Here is a 24,815-nt window from a genome sequence, read left to right on the forward strand (position 1 = left end):
TACTTCACTTAAGAAAATCAGAGTTCTGGTGAATTTTCAGTAAACAAATACCACAACAAGACAAAAATTGACGACTAGATTTGATGTGGCGGTTAGAATTAATCAAGTCTATATGTGAGAAGAATGTCTTTAAAAAGGATGTATAAGATGTCAATATTTTTGTACATTTGCCACTGTATTTAAATGAGCTGACAACAAAAATTATTTATCTGGTGCAAATTTTCTAGGCTTTAGTAGGAGGAAAGGATACTCCTTGCCATAATCCAAGCACTGGTGTTTTCTGGGTAATCTGACACTTACAAAACATTAGTAGCAGCACACAGCGAGCTGGAGGACAGCACAATTACTAGGGTTAATTACATATCAGAAATAAGTTATAGCGTTTCAAAAAATTCAACAGTGCAACTGCAAAACCCAATAATTAAAAATCATGGCTGAAATAACAACAATACAAAACAGGATTGATTGAGGAAAAAACCACGCACGCACGCACACACACACACACACCACACCTGCTAGCCCCTCAGTGCACCAGCGTAGTCCTGTAGTCCTTTCCCCTTCTATGTTTCTCTACTCTCCCCATGCCTGCCTCCCTACTCCACGCCTGTTCTCAAGCTCCACGCATACCTCAGCTGAGATCACGGCTCACCACAGCTGGACCTGCCATAACTCCTGGAGACCATCAACAGTGCCGCTTATGTGTGTATGTGTGGGAGGGAAGGGGGGACGCCAATGTATGTTTTCTATATCTGAAGATTTGAAGGAGGACTTTGTCTGATAGCTTAGTCTACTTTTAAATGTACTTTAAACGTGGCTGTCTACCACTCAAAAGTGCATCTCATATAGCCCAGAGCAATAAAAAATGCAAATAACAATTTTCATATTGCTATGGGAGTCTACTAATGAAATACAACCAAGATGAAGAGACTACATAGATGTAACTTTCCATTGTCTATCACTACAAGTTAGAGAAATCTCTACTTTTTCTTGAACTGGCTACTCTCACTTCTGAAGCAAAATAAAATGTATAATCACAAAATATGGCATAACTTAAAAGTCACAACATTAAATTATCACTACTGAGCTACAGTGATACTGTAGTTAAGAGGATTCACACAAATGTAGTCCACAGGGGTATCCCAGGGGTACTTCCCATATTTACTGTAATTACCCATATCATGTAAGATAAGCTTTTGAAGTTAAATGTTAATGACAATCTATGGCTCAAAGATAAACTACTGTGATTACAATTTTGTGTCCACAGTTACTTACCTTGACCACCTTCACCGTGAATTCGTACTGCGTATTTGGTTTCAAATCATCTATCATTAGATTCAGGTCTGTAGAATTCAAGTACTTGTAACGAGGGTTAGGTGAATGATGTGAAGATGTGTATCTTACTACATAATACCTATTGTCAGTCACAAACTGTAAATGAAAAGTGCAACATTAACACAGCATTAAAAATTAAAGGGTTAACATGTTTGTAAGTCACAAATTCACATCTATATAAAATGTTTTAAGTTTAACATGCTTATAATTGAAGTGACTCAATAATATTTAATTGAAACAAATGAAATTGATGAGTTTTGTAGGTTTCTTGATTAAACAAAGAAATAATGAGGCAATGAGAAGTTTTGTGCTAATTAATCCCATGTAACTTTTTTGTAATCAATTTGGCATTGGTCAATACACATCATATGTCATGCACAATGTTCGTCTGGTACCTCACTTTTGTATTTATTGCTACAATATCCAATGCTTCACCAAAGTACTGTCTATTCCACTTTAACAAAATCTATTTCCAGTGCAATCTAGTCTTGGAGTCCATGAAAATGTTGATTTTCTAAACCAGGAAAAAAGCTGCTAATAAAAATTATTAATGATGACAGGTGCTGACTACCACAAGATGATACACACCAAAAGAAATAAACAGAAAAGTATAAAAATTGCCTGGTGTTCTTTTCATAAACTGAATACAGTTTTCAAAAACAAGCACAAATTTTGTCAAATTGAAATTTACAATCAGAGTGTATTAAGAGTTTTGAATCAGAGCAGTGATACATGGCCTTCTAACACAAAAGGGATTTTAAAAAAAGGGGGGGTTGCTAAGTGTTCAATAGAGACACACATATTGGAAATTACAAGGGGAGAGAGGAAAACAGGCATCAAGGACCAGACTAGAAAAGAAGATGTAATTATAACCATTATGACATATAATCGCAGGTGGACAGGATTTGTAAACAGGCCAATGGATGATGGACAGACCAAAAAGGTCTTTGCCAGATTCTAGAAGACAACGGAAGAGCAGGACTATGAACAAACAGGCGAGTAGATGACATTAAAAAACACACTATCAATGTTACTGGGTATAACTGAAAACTGTAAAAAATGGAAAAGTTTAGAGAAGGCTTTTATCAAGCAGTGGTTCCCAAATAATTGATGATGATTATGGTGACAATGAGGTTCCAATATATATTATGGCCTAATGAAATAGTAATACCAGAGATTATTTTTTAAATAATTTAGTCATGGTTAAACCATAATCAAACCATTTTTGTTTTCAGCCCTCAGAAAACTCCATTTTATCCCCAAGGGGGTCATTACCTTCAGGTTCGGAACCACTGGTCTTCATGAAGCTACGTTTCATGAAGCCACATTTCATGAACCATCACATGTAACCTAATTTATGTGTGAAAGACAGGCTGTCACATTACATTCACACTTATGGACCGCGAGAAGGTTATGTACAACTGTTACAATGGAAGTTTTGAATTGTGAAACTTGAGGTGGACAAGTCAGAACGTACTTCAGCACACTTAAAACTATTAATTATCTGTACTATAAAACTAGTTTAAGTCACTCTTAACTATTTTGCTAGGGCCACTGACCAGCTACAATCCGAAGAGTGCTCAGTTGATGGAAGAAAAGCTGTGAGTAATGTTACAATATTTTTTTTTATTGGACTGACAAGTTCACATCATTACCACAATGATACTCTGATCAAACGCCGATGCCTGAAGATGGAGAGGTGGGGAGGGGGATGGAGGCTGGGTGATTTGGAGAGGAGCTTATATAACAGCTGAAAATAGTGACTACTGTAAAGCAAGTCCCCCCCCCCCCCACCACCACCAACCCCCACCACCACCACCACCACCACCATAAGGGGAGAGTCAATATACACGGTGATTATAATTAAAGTTAAACTTTCAAACCGCTGTAGAAATAACACCACTGGTCAGAACAACGTCAAATTGCAAGGGAATATTATCGGAGAAGGGGGAAAACATGCAGCACAAGAGAAATAAATAGTTTCCAAATGTAGCATCATAATTTAATAGTGGTCGATTACACATGACAAACGAATCGTACAACAATGCCTAAGGTGTACGTTTGACATTAAACAAACTGTACTACTCAGTGAGCATGGGTGTACAGGCGCAATGCTGTAAGTTACGTAAGCCCATCCACCACGACAAGGTCATATAACATCGGATGGGAAAAGTCGGTTTTTAATTGTCCTGAGGCCAAACCCACATAAAAAGCATAACTCACCTTGGTCTTCAATTGTCCTGAGGCCAAAAACCGCATAAAAAGCATCAATCAAAATCAAATTGGATAATTGATTTCCATGTGACTGGTGCAAAACCTTTTCAATTGTTGTTCACCGTTTTCTGCAACAAGTTGAAATCGAGAAACAACATGTTCCACAACTGATCGAAGTGTTTCCAGGGTCACGTTCAGAATGTGTTGTGCAATGCATGCCTTCAATGCAGCTAAGTTTGCAATCGTAACACTGAACACATCTTTCAGGTAGCCCCACAGCCAGACGTCACATGAATTAAGTTCAGGTGATAGGGACAGCCCAGCTGTAAGGAAATGGCGGCTGATAATTCTGGCAACTCCGAAATGGTGCTTCACCAGTTGAACTGGATTTGCAATGTGCAAATGAGCATAAAAATGATCCCGACCACACATCCATGCTGTTGGAAAGCTGGAATGACATGGTTGCGCAAAAGACACTCATAGCACTTACCAGTGATGTGTACAGGTAACAGGATCGGAAGCACCTGTATCTTCAAAAAAGTATGGCCCTATAATAAATGATGCAACAAGTGACCTTTTCAGGATGAAATGGTACGGTTGATTTGCGTGTAGATTTTCATTGCCCATATTCAACAATTCTGTGTACTGACCTATCCTTTCAGACAGAAGAGGTCTTCGTCGGTCCACAAAATCTTCCATGGCCAATCACTGTCCACTTCTATGCGAGCAAGAAATTCTAAAGTAAAGGTCTCTCTTGCAGGCAGGTCAACAGGAAACAATTCGTGCACATCGGTAATTTTGAAAGGATAGCAAAGAAGGATGTTTCGTAGGATTTTAAGCACCATGCTCACGGGTATGTCCAACATTCGGGCAATTTTCCATGCACTACACGTTTGCACACCACCACTCATCTCCTCCTGCATTTCTGTGGCCACTGCTTCCACTGACTTTGAATCAATTCTTTTCTTCTCTCTACCAGGTTGCACACCAAAAGACATCGTCTTTTCCAATTTCCGAATCATTTTCTCCAGACCCATTGGACCAACGGCTTTTTTGAAGCCCTTCAGTGTCCGGAACTTCTGCAGAGCGACGTGTACACAGTCATCATTCTTGCAATACAGCTTTACAAGCAGAACATGATCCTGCATTGAGAAAGTCATGGTGAACATCGCAGATGCGAAAGGAGGAAAAGCTGTGTACCTGGCGTGTTAATACCAACTTCAATGGGTCGTGCGCATGACAGGTGTTTTCGTTTACGTCTTCTGACACATACAGCACCAGCTATTGGTCAATTTTCACACTATTTTTTTTTCTTCTGTCATATGTTTTTCCCCTTCTCCGACAGTATTTTGTTGCAATTTGATGACATTTTGACCAGTGGTGTTATTTATACAGTGTTTTCAAAGTTTAATTTTATTAATCACCCTGCACGGAGAGAGGGATATGTAGAAAAAGTCTGCTACCAGTCACCCATTTTTAAAAGCATCCATGTGAGATCAAGAATCAACAGAACATTCTTCCACTGCTTCACATAATTCTACTGACAGCAGCAGCAGCAGCAGACATGAAATGTTTTGAACATACCCCTTGCAGCCTTATGCATAGCTCATGTGACTGACTTGTTTCCAAGTGCTTAAAGTAGCTATTTTATATGAATGAAGAGCCCCTGCAGATATGCAGCAAAAGTTATCCTCTTCTACAAGAAGAACCTTCAGGTTGATTCTATGAACATTGCCGACTGGAGATCAAATTTTGATCTTAGTCCTCCTTTTCCAAAGAAAGAAGACAGTATCTGACAGGTGTGAATACTATGGAATCTCCAGTTTAAAAATTCATGGATGCAAAACATAGACACAAATTATTTACATTAAATGGTAAAAAACTGGGAGGCTGATTTTGGGGAAGATGAGTTGGGTTCCAGAGAAGTATAGGAAGACATGAGGCAATGCTGAATCTATGACTTATCTTACAATATAGGCTGAAGGAAGGCAAACCTACATTTATAGCATTTGTAGATTTAGAGAAAGATGTTGACAATGTGAACTGGCCAACACGCTTTGAATGTTTAAGTTAGAAGATATAAAATTCAGGGAACTAGGGGTTGTTTACAATTTGTAGAGAAACCAGACTACAAGTGTAAGAGTCAAAGAACACGAAAGGAAGCTACAGTTGAGGTTGTAGCCTATCCCCAAAATTATTCAGTCTGTGTGCTAAGAAAGCTGTAAAGCAATCCAAGGAGAAATTTAGAAAGGGAATTACAGTTCACGGACAATAAATAAAAACTTTGTGGTTTGCTGATAACATTGTAATTCTTTCAGGGATGGCCAAGGGCTTGGATGAGCAGCTGAGTGGAATGCATAGTTTCTTGGGAAGATGAGTGTCAATAAAACAAGGGTATTGGAAAGTATTTGAATAAAATCAGATGATTTGAACAGTTCTTGGGTATCCGATCGGGTAGCGTCGTAATTTCTCATCATAATTTCTGATCATATCACTGTTCTTGCATCAACTATGTTTCTGTATTTAAGTCATGATATATTAAATAACAATGCAAATGAAAAAAGGGGAAAAGGAAGAAAATTAGGTAGTATACACAAACATAATGTTCACTCCTCAATGACACTGGCAAAAAGAAGGAGCAGAAAATTCAAGTTATGACTGTTGTATCACACATTGTATTACAACAGAAAAAATTTATTTTACTTGATACTAATCTGTAAACTATCAATATTTGCTTTCAGAAGTCAGTGTCAACAGAGGAAGTTTATTTTTCAGCTGCCTCAGAATCTTAATGTTTAGTGCGAGTAATGTCTGTGCCTGCATTCAATCAAAAGAATTTATTTTCAATTGTCCTAGGACAGAGATTGTACATCCAAATGCTAATAGAAGCAACATATTATTTCTTCCCACATACTTCTTTTGAAACGACCACAATGAGAAAATAAGATAAAATTGTGCTCGTACAGTGGCTCACCAGCAGGCATTCTCCCCACACCATGTGTGAATGGAACAGGAAAGGGCGGAAAAGACTGTGGTATCAGGAGTATCGTTAACGACAACCCGCAAGGCAGTTTGTCAAGTATAGATGTAGATGTACAGCAATTTTTGTCAGTTTATATTTCTTTCCTGTGAATGGCGTTAGCTCAACAAAATGCTTTGTGTTTAGCCATTCAGGTATGGTTGTTTGTCTGCACCAAAGTAAAGCAACATTTTTCCACTTCATTTTCAGCATTTCTGTTAACACAAGCTACCTAATATTCCCATAAGCCTCTGTCTACATTTACATTTACATTTATACTCCACAAGCCACCCAATGGTGTACGGCGGAGGGCACTTTACGTGCCACTCTCATTACCTCCCTTTCCTATTCCAGTCGCGTATGGTTCGCGGGATGAACGACTGCCGGAAAGCCTCCATGCGCACTCGAATCTCTCTGATTTTACATTCATGATCTCCTCGGGAGGTATAAGTAAGGGGAAGCAATATATTCGATACACACCCTCTCGAAACCTGGACAGCAAGCTACACTGCGATGCAGAGCGCCTCTCTTGAAGAGTCTGCCACTTGAGTTTGCTAAACATCTCTGTAACACTATCATGATTATCAAATAATCCTGTGACGAAACGCGCCGCTCTTCTTTGGATCTTCTCTATCTCCTCTGTCAACCCGACCTGGTACGGATCCCACACTGATGAGCAATACTCAAGTATAGGTCGGACGAGTGTTTTGTAAGCCACCTCCTTTGTTGATGGACTACATTTTCTAAGGACTCTCCCAATGAAACTAAACCTGGCACTCGTCTTACCAACAATTAATTTTATATGATCATTCCACTCCAGATCGTTCTGTATGCATACTCCCAGATATTTTACATAAGTAACTGCTACCAGTGTTTGTTCCACTATCATATAATCATACAATAAAGGATCCTTCTTTCTATGTACTTGCAATACATTACTTTTGTCTATGTTAAGGGTCAGTTGCCACTCACTGCACCAAGTGCCTATCCACTGCAGATCTTCCTTCATTTCGCTGCAATTTTCTAATGCTGCAACTTCTCTGTATACTACAGCATCATCTGCGAAAAGCCGCATGGAACTCCCCACACTATCTACTAAGTCATTTACATATATTGTGAAATGTAATGATCCCATAACACTCCCCTGTGGCACGCCAGAGGTTGCTTTAACATCTGTAGATGTCTCTCCATTGAGAACAAAATGCTGTGTTCTGTTTGCTAAAAACTCTTCAATCCAGCCACACAGCTGGTCTGATATTCTGTAGGCTCTTACTCTGTTTATCAGGCGACAGTGCGTAACTGTATTGAACGCCTTCCAGAAGTCAAGGAAAATGGCATCTACCTGGGAGCCTGTATCTAATACTTCCTGGGTCTCATGAACAAATAAAGTGAGTTGGGTGTCACACGATCGCTGTTTCCGGAATCCATGTTGATTCCTACAGAGTAGATTCTGGGTTTCCAAAAACGACATGATACTCGAGCAAAAAACATGTTCTAAAATTCTGCAACAGATCGACGTCAGAGATATAGGTCTATAGTTTTGCGCATCTGCTCGACGACCCTTCTTGAAGACTGGGACTACCTGTGGTCTTTTCCAATCATTTGGAACCTTCCGTTCCTCTAGATACTTGCGGTACATGGCTGTTAGGAGGAGGGGAGGTTCTTTCGTGTACTCTGTGTAGAATCGAATTGGTATCCTGTCAGGTCCAGTGGACAATCCTCTGTTGAGTGATTTCAGTTGCTTTTCTATTCCTTGGACACTTATTTCGATGTCAGCCATTTTTTCGTTCGTGCGAGGATTTAAAGAAGGAACTGCAGTGCGGTCTTCCTCTGTGAAACAGCTTTGGAAAAAGGTGTTTAGTATTTCAGCTTTACGCGTGTCATCCTCTGTTTCAATGCCATTATCATCCCAGAGTGTCTGGATATGCTGTTTCGATCCACTTACTGATTTAACGTAAGACCAGAACTTCCTAGGATTTTCTGTCAAGTCGGTACATAAAATTTTACTTTTGAATTCACTCCTTACGCTAACTTTGACATTGTTTAGCTTCTGTTTGTCTGAGAGGTTTTGGCTGTGTTTAAATTTGCAGTGAAGCCCTCTTTGCTTTCGCAGTAGTTTCCCAACTTTGTTGTTGAACCACGGTCGGTTTTTCCCATCCCTCACAGTTTTACACGACACGTACCTGTCTAAAACACATTTTACGACTGCCTTGAACATTTTTCATAAACACTCAACATTGTCAGTGTCGGAATAGAAATTTTCATTTTGATCTGTTAGGTAGTCTGAAATATGCCTCCTATTACTCTACCTAAACAGATAAACCTTCCACCCTTTTTTTATATTCCTATTTACTTCCATATTCAGGGATGCTGCAACGGCCTTATGATCACTGATTCCCTGTTCTGCACTTACAGAGTCGAAAAGTTCGGGTCTGTTTGTTATCAGTAGGTCCAAGATGTTATCTCCACGAGTTGGTTCTCTGTTTAATTGCTTGAGGTAATTTTCGGATGGTGCACTCAGTATAATGTCACTCGATGCTCTGTCCCTACCACCCATCCTAAACATCTGAGTTTCGCAGTCTATATCTGGTAAATTGAAATCTCCACCTAAGACTATAACATGCAGAGTAAATTTATGTGAAATGTATTCCATATTTTCTCTCAGTTGTTCTGCCACTTATGCTGCTGAGTTGGGAGGTTGGTAAAAGGAGCCAATTATTAACCTAGCTCGGTTGTTGAGTATAACCTCCACTCATAATAATTCACAGGAACTATCCACTTATATTTAACTACAGGACAAACTACTACTAACAGCGACAAACACGCCACTACCGGTTGCATGCAATCTACCCTTTCTAAACACCGTCTGTCATTGTCTTTAGAACTGGAAAACAATAAAAACGTTGACCACTTCACGGATGATCTCTACGAGCATTTTCCGCACAGAAAAGGTGTAGTAATATTCATTTGCATAAACATCCACTAGTATCATTTTACATAATATAAATATATAGTTTATATAACTCAGCATTACTATCTACGTCACATATACTGATATTTCATCCTTGATAGCATCATTCAAACTGCTAGACATAATAATTCTTTTCTTGAGACTTCACACCTTTCTGACAAAGATATTCATGAAGTTTGAACATGGATCCCTCCTGCAAACTGATGAAGAAATGTAACCAACTACTAACAGCTAATGCAACAACACGCTTATTGGATGTATCATATTTGGGGAACAGCAGGTGTGTAGCTCGCCACATTGATACTCATGGTTTGCACATGTGATAGCAACATTAATGTTCTCCAAATAATTAGACATTAAATCAGATAGAGTCAGTAGAATTTAAAGATTGTTTGTTGATGACAGTTGGCTTTATGAAAATAATGTTATGGCTGATTGTAAAAAAAACTACAGACAGTATTTTTATTTGATTACTGAACAGTGAGAAACAAAAACAAAAGAATGGACCTGGTAGTCTCAGATTAAAACATTTGTGGGGAAATTCTGCAGATTGTCACACTGTGTACAAAGGGGTAAAGCTACAACGCAATATGAAATGGAATGAACACAAGAAATTAGTAGTACCAAAGGCACATAGAAAGTTTACAACTGCCGAGAGAATTCCGGAAAAAGTACAGTGCATGTGTTAAGCAACCCACATACAAGATGAGTGCAACCTTATAGATTTGGGAATTTTATCAAGTTACCCAAACAGAAGCAACAAAATTAAAAGATTCTTTACCAGGATTGGAAGAAATTATTATTGCTCATACAACTGGGTAAGAGAAATGCCCTTGGGTACTGCCTGCATCACATATCTCTTGTACAGATCATGAGAATAAGTTAAGAGACACTGTAGTACAGTGGCTGACAGTCAGCCATCTTCCTCTGATTCACTATAGAAACAGCCTTGGACAGGAAGTAACTAATAATAACATGAAATGAACTGTGCTACATACGGTAAGTTGTAGAGTATGTGGACAAATATTAAAATGTTGTCTCAAACAAATTTACAAAAGTTATCTTATTAAATAAAAGTTGTAAGAAAGTTCTTGGAGAATGTAAATATCTTTGGATTAAGGGAGACCACTCACCGAAAAGCAGAACCATTAAGTTGTTGATAGGCACACACAAAAGAAGGAACATTTGCTAGCTTTCAGAGTTATCCTTTGATGAGCTAAAGTAAAACAAACACACAGTGCCAATGTTTCATTTCTTGGCAGGTGGGATGGTTATGTGGGGGGTGGGGGGAGTAGTGTTGGGTGAAGTAGTGTTGGGTGAAGTAGTGTGGGTAGAGGGAGAGGAAGAGGGAGATGGAAGGCAAGGAGAGGGACTAGGGGGTGGGTGGCTAGTGGCTCAGAGGAAGGCACTCAGTTTACTTGTCAGGAATGCAGGTGGGAGGGATGGCACGTATATGGAACAAGCATGTAATGCACAATTGTTAGGGCTCGTGGGGAGTGGCACACAATGAAGGTGATGTGGAAACGTGAACTGGGAGGAGGTGACAGGATGGAGTAAGGGGAAACTGTCGAGAGGAGGGTGTAGGGAAAGTGGGTTACCTGAGATTGAAGCCAGGTAGGAGCAGAGGGTGTATTGTAAGGATATCTCTCATCTGTGTAGTTCAGAGAAGCTGGTGGTGAAGGAGCCACATTGCCTGGTTTGTGAAGCAGTGTTTGAAATTAAGCATGATAGGCTCAGCTGTGTGTTGTGCCACTAGGCGGTCAGCTTTGTTGTTGACAACAATTTGGCAATGGCCATTTATTCTGGTGGTTAGCTAGTTTGTATAGCTACCAGTCCCTACAATCTTGCATTACATGCCTAGTCCATATAGTTGCCATCCCTCCTGCACTCCTAGCTGGCAAATCGACTGCCTCCCGACAAGCCGCTAGTCACCCACTCCCAGTCCCTCTGCTTGCTTCCCAGCTCCCTCTCCGCCTGCCCACTCCACCTGACACTACCCCCACCAACCAGTCCAACTGTAGACAAATAAAACATTGGCACCATTAGTCCAGCTAGCACCAAGTATGGGGCAGAGATGTATGTGTGTAGGTATGTGTGTGTGTGTGTGTGTGTGTGTGTGTGTGTGTGTGTGTGTGTGTGTGAGAGAGAGAGAGAGAGAGAGAGAGAGAGAGGGAGGGAGGGGGAGAGAGGGGGGGGGGAGATTGTTAGTCAAACTATACCTCCAAAAGCTAGCAAGGTTTTTTTTTTTTTTTTTTTTTTTTCCCCCCCCCCCTGCCTATCGGCAACTCAATGTGCTGGATTTTCAGTGATTGGTCTCCTTTAGTCCAAAAGGATTTATCTTAACAGAAAGATAAAAAACTATCTACTACATGCTAAAATTGAGGTTGTGTTATGTTTCCATCATAACATAATAATGAAACAAACCTGGTTTTTGGATAGTGTTGTATCTGTCCAGTAAACAACAACTGATCTAGAAGATAGAACAATAGCCATAAGCCCAACAGGAGGAACAAGTGGAGTGAGTGGTTCTGGGGCCATCTCTTCTCTCGTTCGCACAGATGTGTAAACAGGTCGACCATCTCCCATTTCATTGTAGGCTCTTAGGCTAATTACATACTCTGAGTTTGGGGCTGAAAAAAGAAACTACAATACAGGCAATAATCTACAACAGAAATGGCATATGACAGTACTGAACAGAATACAATAAACCTACCTAGTTGTTCTATAACATAGTATCGTTGTTTGCCATCTAGAAGCTGTGTATATGCATCTGGGATTCCTTTTCCCCAGCCAATAGTATAACCACGTACCATAATATTCTGGTTACGTGGAGGGTTCCATGAGACAGTAATGCTATCTGTCATTGGTCTTGCTGTTGAAACAAAGAAATAATAGATAAAAGTTTTTTCCACTCTTTTAGAATAACATGATTTGTAATAACAGACACCACTTAAATTGTAAGGAATGTTTTATACACTCCTGGAAATTGAAATAAGAACACCGTGAATTCATTGTCCCAGGAAGGGGAAACTTTATTGACACATTCCTGGGGTCAGATACATCACATGATCACACTGACAGAACCACAGGCACATAGACACAGGCAACAGAGCATGCACAATGTCGACACTAGTACAGTGTATATCCACCTTTCGCAGCAATGCAGGCTGCTATTCTCCCATGGAGACGATCGTAGAGATGCTGGATGTAGTCCTGTGGAACGGCTTGCCATGCCATTTCCACCTGGCGCCTCAGCTGGACTAGCGTTCGTGCTGGACGTGCAGACCGCGTGAGACGACGCTTCATCCAGTCCCAAACATGCTCAATGGGGGACAGATCCGGAGATCTTGCTGGCCAGGGTAGTTGACTTACACCTTCTAGAGCACGTTGGGTGGCACGGGATACATGCGGGCGTGAATTGTCCTGTTGGAACAGCAAGTTCCCTTGCCAGTCTAGGAATGGTAGAACGATGGGGTCGATGACGGTTTGGATGTACCGTGCACTATTCAGTGTCCCCTCGACGATCACCAGTGGTGTACAGCCAGTGTAGGAGATCGCTCCCCACACCATGATGCCGGGTGTTGGCCCTGTGTGCCTCGGTCGTATGCAGTCCTGATTGTGGCGCTCACCTGCACGGCGCCAAACACGCATACGACCATTATTGGCACCAAGGCAGAAGCGACTCTCATCGCTGAAGACGACACGTCTCCATTCGTCCCTCCATTCACGCCTGTCGCGACACCACTGGAGGCGGGCTGCACGATGTTGGGGTGTGAGCGGAAGACGGCCTAACGGTGTGCGGGACCGTAGCCCAGCTTCATGGAGACGGTTGCGAATGGTCCTCGCCGATACCCCAGGAGCAACAGTGTCCCTAATTTGCTGGGAAGTGGCGGTGCGGTCCCCTACAGCACTGCGTAGGATCCTACGGTCTTGGCGTGCATCCGTGCGTCGCTGCGGTCCGGTCCCAGGTCGACGGGCACGTGCACCTTCCGCCGACCACTGGCGACAACATCGATGTACTGTGGAGACCTCACGCCCCACGTGTTGAGCAATTCGGCGGTACGTCCACCCGGCCTCCCGCATGCCCACTATACGCCCTCGCTCAAAGTCCGTCAACTGCACATACGGTTCACGTCCACGCTGTCGCGGCATGCTACCAGTGTTAAAGACTGCGATGGAGCTCCGTATGCCACGGCAAACTGGCTGACACTGACGGCGGCGGTGCACAAATGCTGCGCAGCTAGCGCCATTCGACGGCCAACACCGCGGTTCCTGGTGTGTCCGCTGTGCCGTGCGTGTGATCATTGCTTGTACAGCCCTCTCGCAGTGTCCGGAGCAAGTATGGTGGGTCTGACACACTGGTGTCAGTGTGTTCTTTTTTCCATTTCCAGGAGTGTATAATACTTAATGGCTATTTCACAGAATTGTCCTGAAATTCAAAGAGCAGCCACTGTGTACCCAATCACAGCACTGATACATGAGCTAAAACCTCCACATTAAACATAGAAAAAAATTTTGTACACTGTTTGGGTGTATTTCTTCCTTACACAAACAAACATCTTCAACATGTGTGCACTCTATTTAATTACTTCAGTTTTATTGCTACAATTGTTTAACAAAGAGTCCATGGAACTGCAGGATATTATAAATTATAATCTAGGGTAACAATATTAATTGTACAAAAATTACACACTGGACAAAGAAATGAAAAAATATGGAAGTAATTACTGTATGGTAAACATAATATATGAAAACCAAAGGTCATTATCTTAATAAACACTGTGAAGACCACTAACGGCTCCAACCCTGCAGCGATTTACAAGAGGCCTAGCTGCTCATATGCAGTAATAACAAATAAAAATTAAGTAAAAAGTAGCATTCAGCATAAGGACCTACTTTAACAATGTCTTTGACATCAGAGTAAAAAGTAGACACTAAAATAATAAAGAGCACTAAACATTCACTACAATAAAAACTTAAGAAAAACAATTTGTACAGAATTTATCACCAATACTTTCAATAGCTAAAATACATTTAATACCAGTAGCCATTTATTTGATGTAATGACTTCTATGAAAGTAATTAAGGAAAAGATATATTACATTCAGTCACAGCAGACACTTTTTACACAACTACTAAATACTTTTCCTTGAAGCATACACAGACCCAAGGATTTGGATGCGTTAGATACAGGGTAAATCCGGAAAGTAATATGTTGCATTTTTTTGGTGACATGACTGTGCAACACAGAGTGGTTGGAACTGTTGGGGAGAGGGCCCCCAGCAGTAGGTTACTTAACTGACTCCATGCTCTTGGAAGGTTAGGATGGCTTCTTATGTGAACCTCTACATAGTGGTCGCGTCAAACATATGATGGGAGAAAACTTTAGAGCAACGCTATGCAATTAAGTTTTGTGTGAAGCTCAAGAAGATGGTGCAGGTAGCTTTTGGAATGTTTAAGGAAGCCTTCGAAGATGACTGCCTTTCCAGACTGCAGTCGAACAAGTGGCACAAAATGTTTAGAGGAGGTCAGGAGCAGGTCACTGACAAGGCCAGCACAGGACACTCGTCAACATCGTGAACAGATGACCATGTGACTCGTGTGCACCAGTTACTGAATTCACACTGTGAAATGAGTGTTCACCTGATGTCAGAATTAATGGACTTGCCAAAAACAATTGGTCGTGAGATTGTATCAGATGACTGGGCGATGCAGAAGATTTGTGCATTGTGAAAACTGCACAACGACAACATGCCGGCTCATACCACATTTGTTGTCATGGCCTACCTGATCCATATCGGTGTGAATACAGTGCCACAGCTGCCCTATAGTCTGAACATGGCTCTAATGGAATTTTCTTTTTTGTTTACTCGTTTCAATGAATTTTAAGTTATTAAACCTATCTCAGCAATACTTTCTGTTACTTTCCAGACAAACCTTGTATAAGAGGTAGATGCATAGCTAACAAATTTTCAGCATGCAACATGACTAATAAGAGACATATGCGCCACACAGTGTGTACTTTGAATAAAAATGTTTAAAGGCTATAAGGCTATGCCAACCAAGTGAGAGGGGGGAGATAGGAGAAAGAAAGAGGAAAAGGAAGGAAGGAAGGAAAATAATCTTCATAATAATATAATCTATGAGTGGCATCAAGAACAAAATAAGATTATTAAAACAAAACCATGTTTTCATTTCTGAGAACATCAACATTGGCAGAGAGAATAACAGTGAATAGACAAAGAAAAATAAGGAAGAAAAGGCTAATAGTAGTAATGCATACAAGATACTGAGAAAGTAGAATAAGCGAAGAATGTCATTCTGAACTTAAAAAGTTATCACTGAGCATGAAATCAAATAGGTTTCCAGAGAAAGTTCCATATCCACAGTTGTTTACAATATAGATTACTGAGATAAGGTATCTTATGCATCTAACCACGAGTGTTTGTAGATGGTGCTTTTATCTACAGATGGTGGAATCCTAAGAAAATTCTTGTGAAATTCATGAGGATTTGAAATCAATAGTTTGTGCAATGACTAAGAGCTGTCACTATTAATGAATACAAAAATAAAGTGGTTTTTGTTTTCACTATTGTTATGTTAAAAACACTTTCTGACATACAAATAACTCTTGGTTTAAACAATTTTTGCTTCCATTCACAATTTTGTGTTTTCCTTTCCTCACATATGTGCCGTGAAGGAGCTGTGCATAGTTGTTCTATAAAGTTCACACACAGTATTCTTTGTAAATGCAAGCACATGCATTCAGTATTTTCAAAAATGTGGATATACTCTGTGCATTTGCTATCTGTAGCATTGCAAACGGCTGCAGTGCACTCTTCCATCATCTTAAGTTGAAAAGTTTCTAGCAATCATATAAACAGTGTTTTATTTAGTTGCAACAATGGCCCTTATACAATGTGGAGATACTAATAACCATTCTGGAATTAATAAATAGCAGCAGATACATAAAATGATGTAATATACAGCTAGTTTGCACTCACTAACAATGAGAACTATAAGATGAGAGGTCTTTGAATCTATTTTTAGTGGTGATACGAACCTTTGAGTCCCACAGGTGTGTCCGGTACTTGTGATTCATCCAGATCATTCTCAAATGTCTCAGTAGTGTGCCACTCAGTTGGTGGACTTGAACCATTCACGTTTAGAGCCCAAAGTCGCACCTGATATACAGACCGCCTGTCAAGATTTATTAGTGCATAGAGTCGCCTGTCACCAGGTGTTGTGACAGTGTCACCACGTTTGCGGTCTTTTTTACGATATCTCAACTTGTAACCTGTGATTATTCCATTCTGACTCTCTCTGGGAGGCGGTTCCCATCGTACAATAACACTCTGCAAAACAGAGAAAGGTCATAACATTGATTAGCAAATGTGGCAGGAAGCCCATCAGCTTGTATCTATATGATTTTTCTAAGAAGAAGAAGAAGAAAACAACTACTTTCTAATACTATAAATCAGCAGATTTAGGAAAAGAAAAGAAAGAGAAATCCGTTTGGAACACGCCCCCACCCCTCAATGCAGACACAAACTATTTAGCAATGATTATTGCTACACAAGGTAATTAGTTTACAACCTAACATCCAACTGATGTCAGCATCTTAACTGCTGCAATAGGTTGCTGTATTTCACAAGGGGTAACTTAACAGCTTATCAAACTATGTTTCTGATTTGACTTAGCAGTCTACAAAGACACTGAAAGAGTCATACAGCACTTTAAAGGCATTTATACCTACACCCTTATATAAAATGTTAAAGCTCAGTTTAATGCAAAGATATTTCATCTTCCAGAAAGTTTCTTATTTTCTCCTGCCAACTTTGCTAACACAGAACACTTAGTTTTGTTTCATTTCTTCCTTTACTAAGATACATGCAAAAGCAACACTGTTGTATTAACCCAGCTTCACAACTCTATTGCACAATGCTACCTATATTTGATGCATTACCTACTGCAGCACACAGTACAAAAGAATGCTGACCAGTTACTTGTTTATGGATCCAAACATCAGATGGCACAAAATACAACAACATAGAAGCAAGAGCCGGAGGTGATACCGAGACAGCAGTAACGTCCAGGGCCAGAGTAGTGTTGCAGATCCATAGTGTAACTAACAGCAAAGTCCAAACAGCGAAGTGTATCTAAATTTTGCGTGCGACACGATATGATGGCACTGAATGTCGAGACAAAGAATACTGACTGCAGGAGCCTAATACGGCATCTGAGTGGCAGCAGAGTTGGCCATGATGGAGCCAATCACAACCAGCAGCAGAAATTGCATCAAGGGTGCTTGGGAGTCCTGAAAGGAGAGAGGCAATGTCTCAAAAGAGCAAGTGGATGCCAAAGCAAGAGATAACAGGGGCAGCATAACGAGCAGCAAGCCGATCCCACAAGTGGAATGTAACAGAGGGAAGAAAGGTTGACTCCACAACTAAGGGAGAGAAGAAAGCGATAAAAGCACCGGACTAGGAGAGGACAAGACCTTGTTGGCAACAGTCCTCATTGATGGCAAAGGCTACAAAAGATTATTCTAGCCAATCAACGAAGGCAGATCACAGCTCTAAAGTGTAACTGAAAATGCAAAGTGTCTGAAGTCGTTGTGTCCATGTTTGGTAAAGGGCCACAGCCGGGTGGGCGAGCTGCTGAAGCAGAAGTGCAGCAGCAGACCGTGGTGAAGGTTTGTCTGCCTGTTTCTGAATCAGTACCTCAGTCAGGAGCTCATCAGTAAGTTTATGTCTTTCCATCTGCTGACCCATCAGCTGCGGCAGAACAGCTGCCAGGTGGTTTGTAAATGGTGACTGGAAAGGAGGGGAAACAAAAATGTACTGATTGCCACACAAAACATAGAAGACCAAGTTCCACTTTTCATAGAAACGTTCAAAGTCCAGGTGCCACTGCACTAAGGAATTCAAGGTCCTAGCACACAATCAATGTTCACAGTTCTAAAAAGTGCACAAAAAATTGTCACAGGCTGGATGATAGAACACATGCAAAGTTCAAAGTGCCTGAAGCTGAGTCCGCACTCAGCAACTGTGAGGACCACAGTCTGAAACGCACAAAAGAGATGAAATCCCGAGAAGCATGAAGTCGGTACTGTGAAAAACATCGTAAAACCAATAATCCTCATTGTCAACTGCATCACACAATACAAAAGAATGCAGAACAGTTTCCAACTGCCAGACAGCACAGAATACAACAACAACAGGGAAGCAATAACTCAAGGCGATCCTTAACCAGTAACAACATTCTAGACCAGCATAGCATTGCAGATCTGTCGCATAACCAAGAACAAAGTTCAAACAGTTTAGTGTATCTGAACCTCACGCGCAATCCAGTACGATGGCAGTAATGTCAAGATGAAGAGTGACGACTCCAAAGATAGTCTTACAATGTATATTTATTGTAGCATCACCACTAAAGACAGTAATAACACAAATAATAGTCCCTGATCAGAGGTATATATATCTCAAAGTCTAAAATCAAACAATGGAAAATCCTGGATGGGATGTAACAATATCATGAGAAGGAAAGTTGCTACTCACCATATAGCAGAGATGCTGTGTCGCAGATAGGCACAAAAAAAAAAAATAAAAAAAAAATAAAAAATATATATATATATATATATATATATATATATATATATATATATATATATATATATATATTCACACTTAAAGGTTTCGGCCAATGGCATTTGTCAACAATATACACGTGTGTGTGTGTGTGTGTGAATTGTTGACAAAGGCCATTGGCCGAAACCTGTAAGTGTGAAACACTTTTTGTTGTGCCTATCTGCGACTCAGCATCTATGCTATATGGTGAGTAGCAACTTTGCTTCTCATAATATTGTTATAATACATGCAAATTATTTTCGTGACTCAGCTCAGAAACTTGGATCTACGAGTTCGCAGTTGCAAACTGGTTCACAAAAGACAATACAATGCTAATTTTAAGTTAATGGTGATCCACTTAAGAAGAAACCCCAAACAACAGTGCAGCAAGAAGAAAATTTGGTGTCAAAAAAGTGAATGTGCACAGGTGGCACCAGATAAAGAATAAATTAAAGAAAACTGGTACAACACGCCAAACTTTAAGAGGACTAAAGCACAGGAGGTTTCAAAGGTTTCCTGACTTGGAGGAAACATATGATTCAATACATGAAAGAGAAACGCCATTAGGGCTTCTTAATTACTCAAGAAATTATCCAAATGAAGGCATTGGAGATAAAGAAGAATTTTCCAACTGCACGTGTCTCAGAATTCAAAGCAAGTATTTGCTGGTGTGTGTGATGATGATTAAGAGAGCGTGGCTTACATTACGACACAGAACTATGTTAGCTCGGTGACTTTCCATGGTGTATGACAAAAAACTCGTTACATATTAGTATCACATAATCAATTTTAGGAAACAGCACGATTATTTGCTAGGTCGTATGGGCAATGCCAATCGGACACCTGCTTATTTTGATATGCTGTAAAATGTTACTGTTGATGTGAAGGGTATTAAAAGTGTTCCTATAAGGACTTATGGCAATGAAAAGGCCAGAATGAGAGTAATGCTGGGTGCATTAGTAGACTGAAGCGCCCCCCCCCCCCCCATATGTGATTCTTTGCAGAAAACCAATACCAGAAGAAAAACTGTCTTGACTTTAGATGTCAACAACAGAGATGGATGACAAATGACCTAATACTAGCCTAGTTGAGGGTTATTTTGAGCAAGGATACCACGCATTTTGGTGAACAGAAGAAAAATGTTGGTGCTAGATTTTTTCAAGGGACACCTCGCCCAGGAAGTTAAGGATATGATAGCAAAGAACAACAAATGCCTGGTAATAATCACTGGTGCATGACCTCACAACTTCAAGTAATGGATGATGCTGTGAGTAGACCTTACCTTTTCAGGTTTAGTCATAACAGTGTTACAGTGAGTGGCTCCTACAAGGAGATTATGCCCTCCCTCCAGGGGGAAGTTACAGAAACCATGAATATCCATGCTGGGCCTATGGAACCTTACCACTTGGGGTAGGACCTCAAGTGAATCTGTTATGAAAGGATTCAAAAAGTGCTGCATGTCCAATGCTAAGGATCACTCAGAAGATGACTTACTATCAGGGTTGCCACAAGTTTCCCCAAGTGAAATTCCCTGATTTCCAGATAAGTTTTAGCAATTTTTCCTGACAAATTTTGAGATTCAAGGGTAAGTTCACAAAAAAATGTAAGGACTTTTGTATTTCTAAAAGTATGAGCAAAAATCGTAAGTACTAACATCAACATCTTTTGTAATGAAGTGTTTTTACATGGAGAAAGCAAACCAAATGGTATATATGTTTCATTACAACCACTGATGTTATTTTATTTCAATAGGGAAAACACATTTGGTGACAAAAATACACATTTTGTTGGAGCCGCAAGGCAGATTTAAAATACATTCACAGCTTTCAGAAAAAAAAACTCAGAAAAAAGTAGGCCTCTTGAAAGCAATGTATAAGGTGGGGAAGAGTTTTGTAAATCAACACTATAGGTGACCGCCAATAAAATGTTGGTTCTACTATGTCCGTTATTGTCGGTTATTACCCACTGTGTTATGTGTATTATTCTATCAGTATTGTGTGATTTTTCTTTCAATGAATACATGGCATACAAACTACCAACGACAGCCACAATTTTCTTCCTCTTATCATCCATACTTTCTAATATATCAACTCCTTTCAAAGTGCCAAAACGTACTAGAACAAATAAAATGTTTATAAAACATCACACTGTACAATTTACTTGTGGTGAGACAGTTGTAATTTCTGAAATCCATTGCCCATGGCCTCTGGCCTGCTGAGGAGCACCACAGTCTTGGGTCCATGGATAAACCATGAAAATACACCACATTATGCCACACACAGACAGACAAAGCCTGCGGGCAGATCGGTGAGACTAAATCCGACAGGCAGCGATCTCACATTAGTGGGAAACTATGGGCTTCAGATTGGCAGGCCCAATCCATTACAGATACCCACAGAAATGGCCTGTGGTTTTGGTCCATCATGAAAGTCCACTAGTGTAGCCAGCTATTCACGTGTCACAGGCACCATGTTCATAAAATGAGACCACAATGATCACCCACTCAACAGGTAACTTGCGCAAATACTCTGAGAATCGATACTAATGAGGATAGGTTTGCTGAGCCACAGGCAGGCACATAAAAAAGACAATCACATTCTCACAACTAAATTTTTGGCCATAGCCTTTGTCAGAACACTAGAGCGCATACACATTCATGCAAGCACTCAGACTCATGCACACATGACTGTTGTCTCCAGCCGCTGTGTCAACAATCTCTGAGAATCAGAACCAAACAAACCACTCCTCATGCCTCCCTGCCCCTCATCGGCAGTTGCTAGGCTAGCAGCAAGTAATGGTGGCTGCACTGACTGCAAGGTGAGGGGAGGGATGGGAAGGAGAGAAGCAGTAAGAATGAGAGAGTAGGTAAGCAGCACACATACTCAGCTGCGCCCAGCCAGCGGTGAGGCATAACATCTCAGCAAACAAACAATTTCCTGATATTCCCTGATTTTCAGAACTTGCGGTAACCCTGACTATGGGAGGAGTGTTAGGCAGGAAGAAATGTCAGTAGGTTTTCAAATGAAGATAATGAGTGATACCAGTGATGAAGACGACGATTGAAACTGCCAATAACACAGAGCTAGTGAGCAACACAGGGAGTGAAAATAAAAATTGAGGTAAACCTTCTTTTTCTTTATGTCTCCTTTTATTATCAAAATCCAAACAATCAATAAATGGCAGAAGTTTAGACTAAGTATAATGCCAACTTTTCAGTGACATACTTTAGATCCATAAAACAGTTACTAATTTTGATTAGTAAGACTATGTTAAAAATAAAAATTTTCTCAAGAGGCCTCTTACAAAAAGGGCGTCATGTTATGTTTAGGGTAGTCTTATACTTACGCAAATATGGTTTATGAATGATAAAAATATAGGTAAAAACATCTGAACTTGTTTTGTAGACTTTAAAAGTGAACCATATGAACACACACAGTGGATCATAGAGAATCAAGCTTCAGGCGTTTCTTCAATCCAAAATGTTCACCTTCAACGATAAAAACACCATTAAAGGGGTAGGACGTCAAATGGACCGACTTGGAGCAGTAAAGGCACCACAGGACATTTCAATTTCCACTGTCTATACTTTTACAAAAAAATTCATAAAACTTTGTCAGCATGACCAGGAAGGATTCAGAATTCACACTCATAGCAGTGGAAGTTCGAAAACATAATGAAATAATTTTTTTTACATGTGAAATTTCATCGTTTTTTTCACTTACTAATGGCAGTATTTGTTGCTATAGGTACACTTTTCTTCATAAGTAAGAGAGATTCTTCGATGAATTGTGCACAGCATACAAAACATACTTAAATGTGTATGAAACTCTAGAATTTTAGAAATCTATTAAAAACTGTGGTAAAATTGAGGTAATTAACTATAAAATTTGTGTTTTTCCTAAACATGAAATTTAAAATATAACAGTTCATACGTTTGTTCATAAATTAAATAAATTCTAGAGTTTCATCCACCTGTGAGTATGGTATGTATGATGTGCAAAATTCATCGAAGAATCTGTCTAACTTATGAAGAAAGTGTACATATAACAACAAATGCAGCCATTAGTAAGTGAAAAAATGATGAAATTACACACGTAATTTTTTTTTATTTTGTTATGTTTTCAAACTTGCATTGCAATGAGTGTGAATCCTGAATCCTTCCTGGTGATGCTGACAAAGTTTTATGAATTTATTTGTAAAAGTATAGACACTGGAAATTAAAATGTCCTGTGATGCCTCTCCTGCTCCAAGTCGGCTCGTTTGACGTCCTACCCCCCTTAACACACTAATACATCACTGGACGATATGCCCCAGCATTAACAGACATATATATTCTGGTTAACAGAAGAACTTTCGTGTTGAGGTCCTGTTTTTTATAGTTTTATTATCCAATCTATCATTTCATACGTGTTAACCTGACACTACCCATGAAATATCATGACAATGTCAGTGAGAAAGCAGAGGGGGAGCAGAGAGCGAGGGGGAGGGAAGATGGAGGAGGGTGGGAGGGGGAGGGAAGATGGAGGAGGGTGGGAGGGGCAAGGGAAGATGGAGGAGGATGAGAGGGGAGAGGGAAGAGTGAGGAAGGGGAGGGGAAGGGAGGGAAGGGAGAGGGATGAGGGAAGAGGATGGAGGGGAGGGATGAGGGAGGGGAGGGACAGGGGAGGGGAGGGGGAGGGACAAGGGAGGGAAAGGGAAGGGGTGGGGAAGGGGGAGGAGAGCAGTGGAGAAGCAGTACGGAAGAGGGAGGGGGAGAGGATTGAGGGAGAGGGGGGAAGAGGGAGGCAGGGGGAGAGGATTGAGGGAGAGGGGGGAAGAGGGAGGCAGGGGGAGAGGATTGAGGGAGAGGGGGGAAGAGGGAGGCAGGGGGAGAGGATTGAGGGAGAGGGGGGAAGAGGGAGGCAGGGGGAGAGGATTGAGGGAGAGGGGGAAGAGGGAGGCAGGGGGAGAGGATTGAGGGAGAGGGGGGAAGAGGGAGGCAGGGGGAGAGGATTGAGGGAGAGGGGGGAGAGGCAGGCGGGGGGAGAGGCAGGCAGGGGGAGAGGGGGGAGAGGCAGGCAGGGGAGAGGGGGGAGAGGGAGGCAGAGGGTAAGGGGAAAGGGTAGGGATTGGGAGGAGGATGGTGAGGGGCAGGGGTAGGGGTAGGGAGGAGGATGGTGAGAGGAAAGGGTAGGGAGGAGGAGGTGGAGGAAAAGGGGTGAGGGGTAGGGAGGAGGAGGTGGAGGGAGAGGAAGACGGGGTAGGGGTAGGGAGGAGGAAGTGGAGAGAGAGGAAGAGGGGGAAGGGGTAGGGAGGAAGAAGTGCAGGGAGAGGAAGAGGGGGAAGGGGTAGGGAGGAGGAAGTGGAGGGAGAGGAAGAGGGGGAAGGGGTAGGGAGGAGGAGGTAGAGGAAGATGTGGAAGGGGTAGGGAGGAGGAGGTGGAGGGAGAGGAAGAGGAGGAAGGGGTAGGGAGGAGATGGAGGGAGAGGGGGAAGGGAGAAGATGGAGGGAGAGGGGGAAGGGGTAGGGAGGAGACGGAGGGAGAGGGGGAAGGGAGAAGATGGAGGGAGAGGGGGAAGGGGTAGGGAGGAGACGGAGGTAGAGGGGGAAGGGAGAAGATGGAGGGAGAGGGGGAAGGGGTAGGGAGGAGATGGAGGGAGAGGGGGAAGGG

General features: G+C 41.3%; 1 protein-coding gene across 1 annotated transcript in view; it reads right to left on the reverse strand.

The window, feature by feature from the left end:
- LOC126248580 (neogenin) overlaps positions 1 to 24,815 on the reverse strand; it is a 250,431-nt gene that overhangs the window by 113,318 nt on the left and 112,298 nt on the right. The window contains exons 12-15 of the mRNA XM_049949687.1: positions 16,600 to 16,891; positions 12,250 to 12,408; positions 11,961 to 12,166; positions 1,273 to 1,428 (exon numbers count right to left, since the gene is read on the reverse strand). Of these exons, the coding sequence (XP_049805644.1) occupies positions 1,273 to 1,428; positions 11,961 to 12,166; positions 12,250 to 12,408; positions 16,600 to 16,891 (813 nt within the window). The remainder of the gene's footprint in view (positions 1 to 1,272; positions 1,429 to 11,960; positions 12,167 to 12,249; positions 12,409 to 16,599; positions 16,892 to 24,815) is intronic.

The sequence above is a fragment of the Schistocerca nitens genome, chromosome 3, assembly GCF_023898315.1.
Source record: "Schistocerca nitens isolate TAMUIC-IGC-003100 chromosome 3, iqSchNite1.1, whole genome shotgun sequence".
In the NCBI taxonomy this organism is placed as follows: Eukaryota; Metazoa; Arthropoda; class Insecta; order Orthoptera; family Acrididae; genus Schistocerca; species Schistocerca nitens.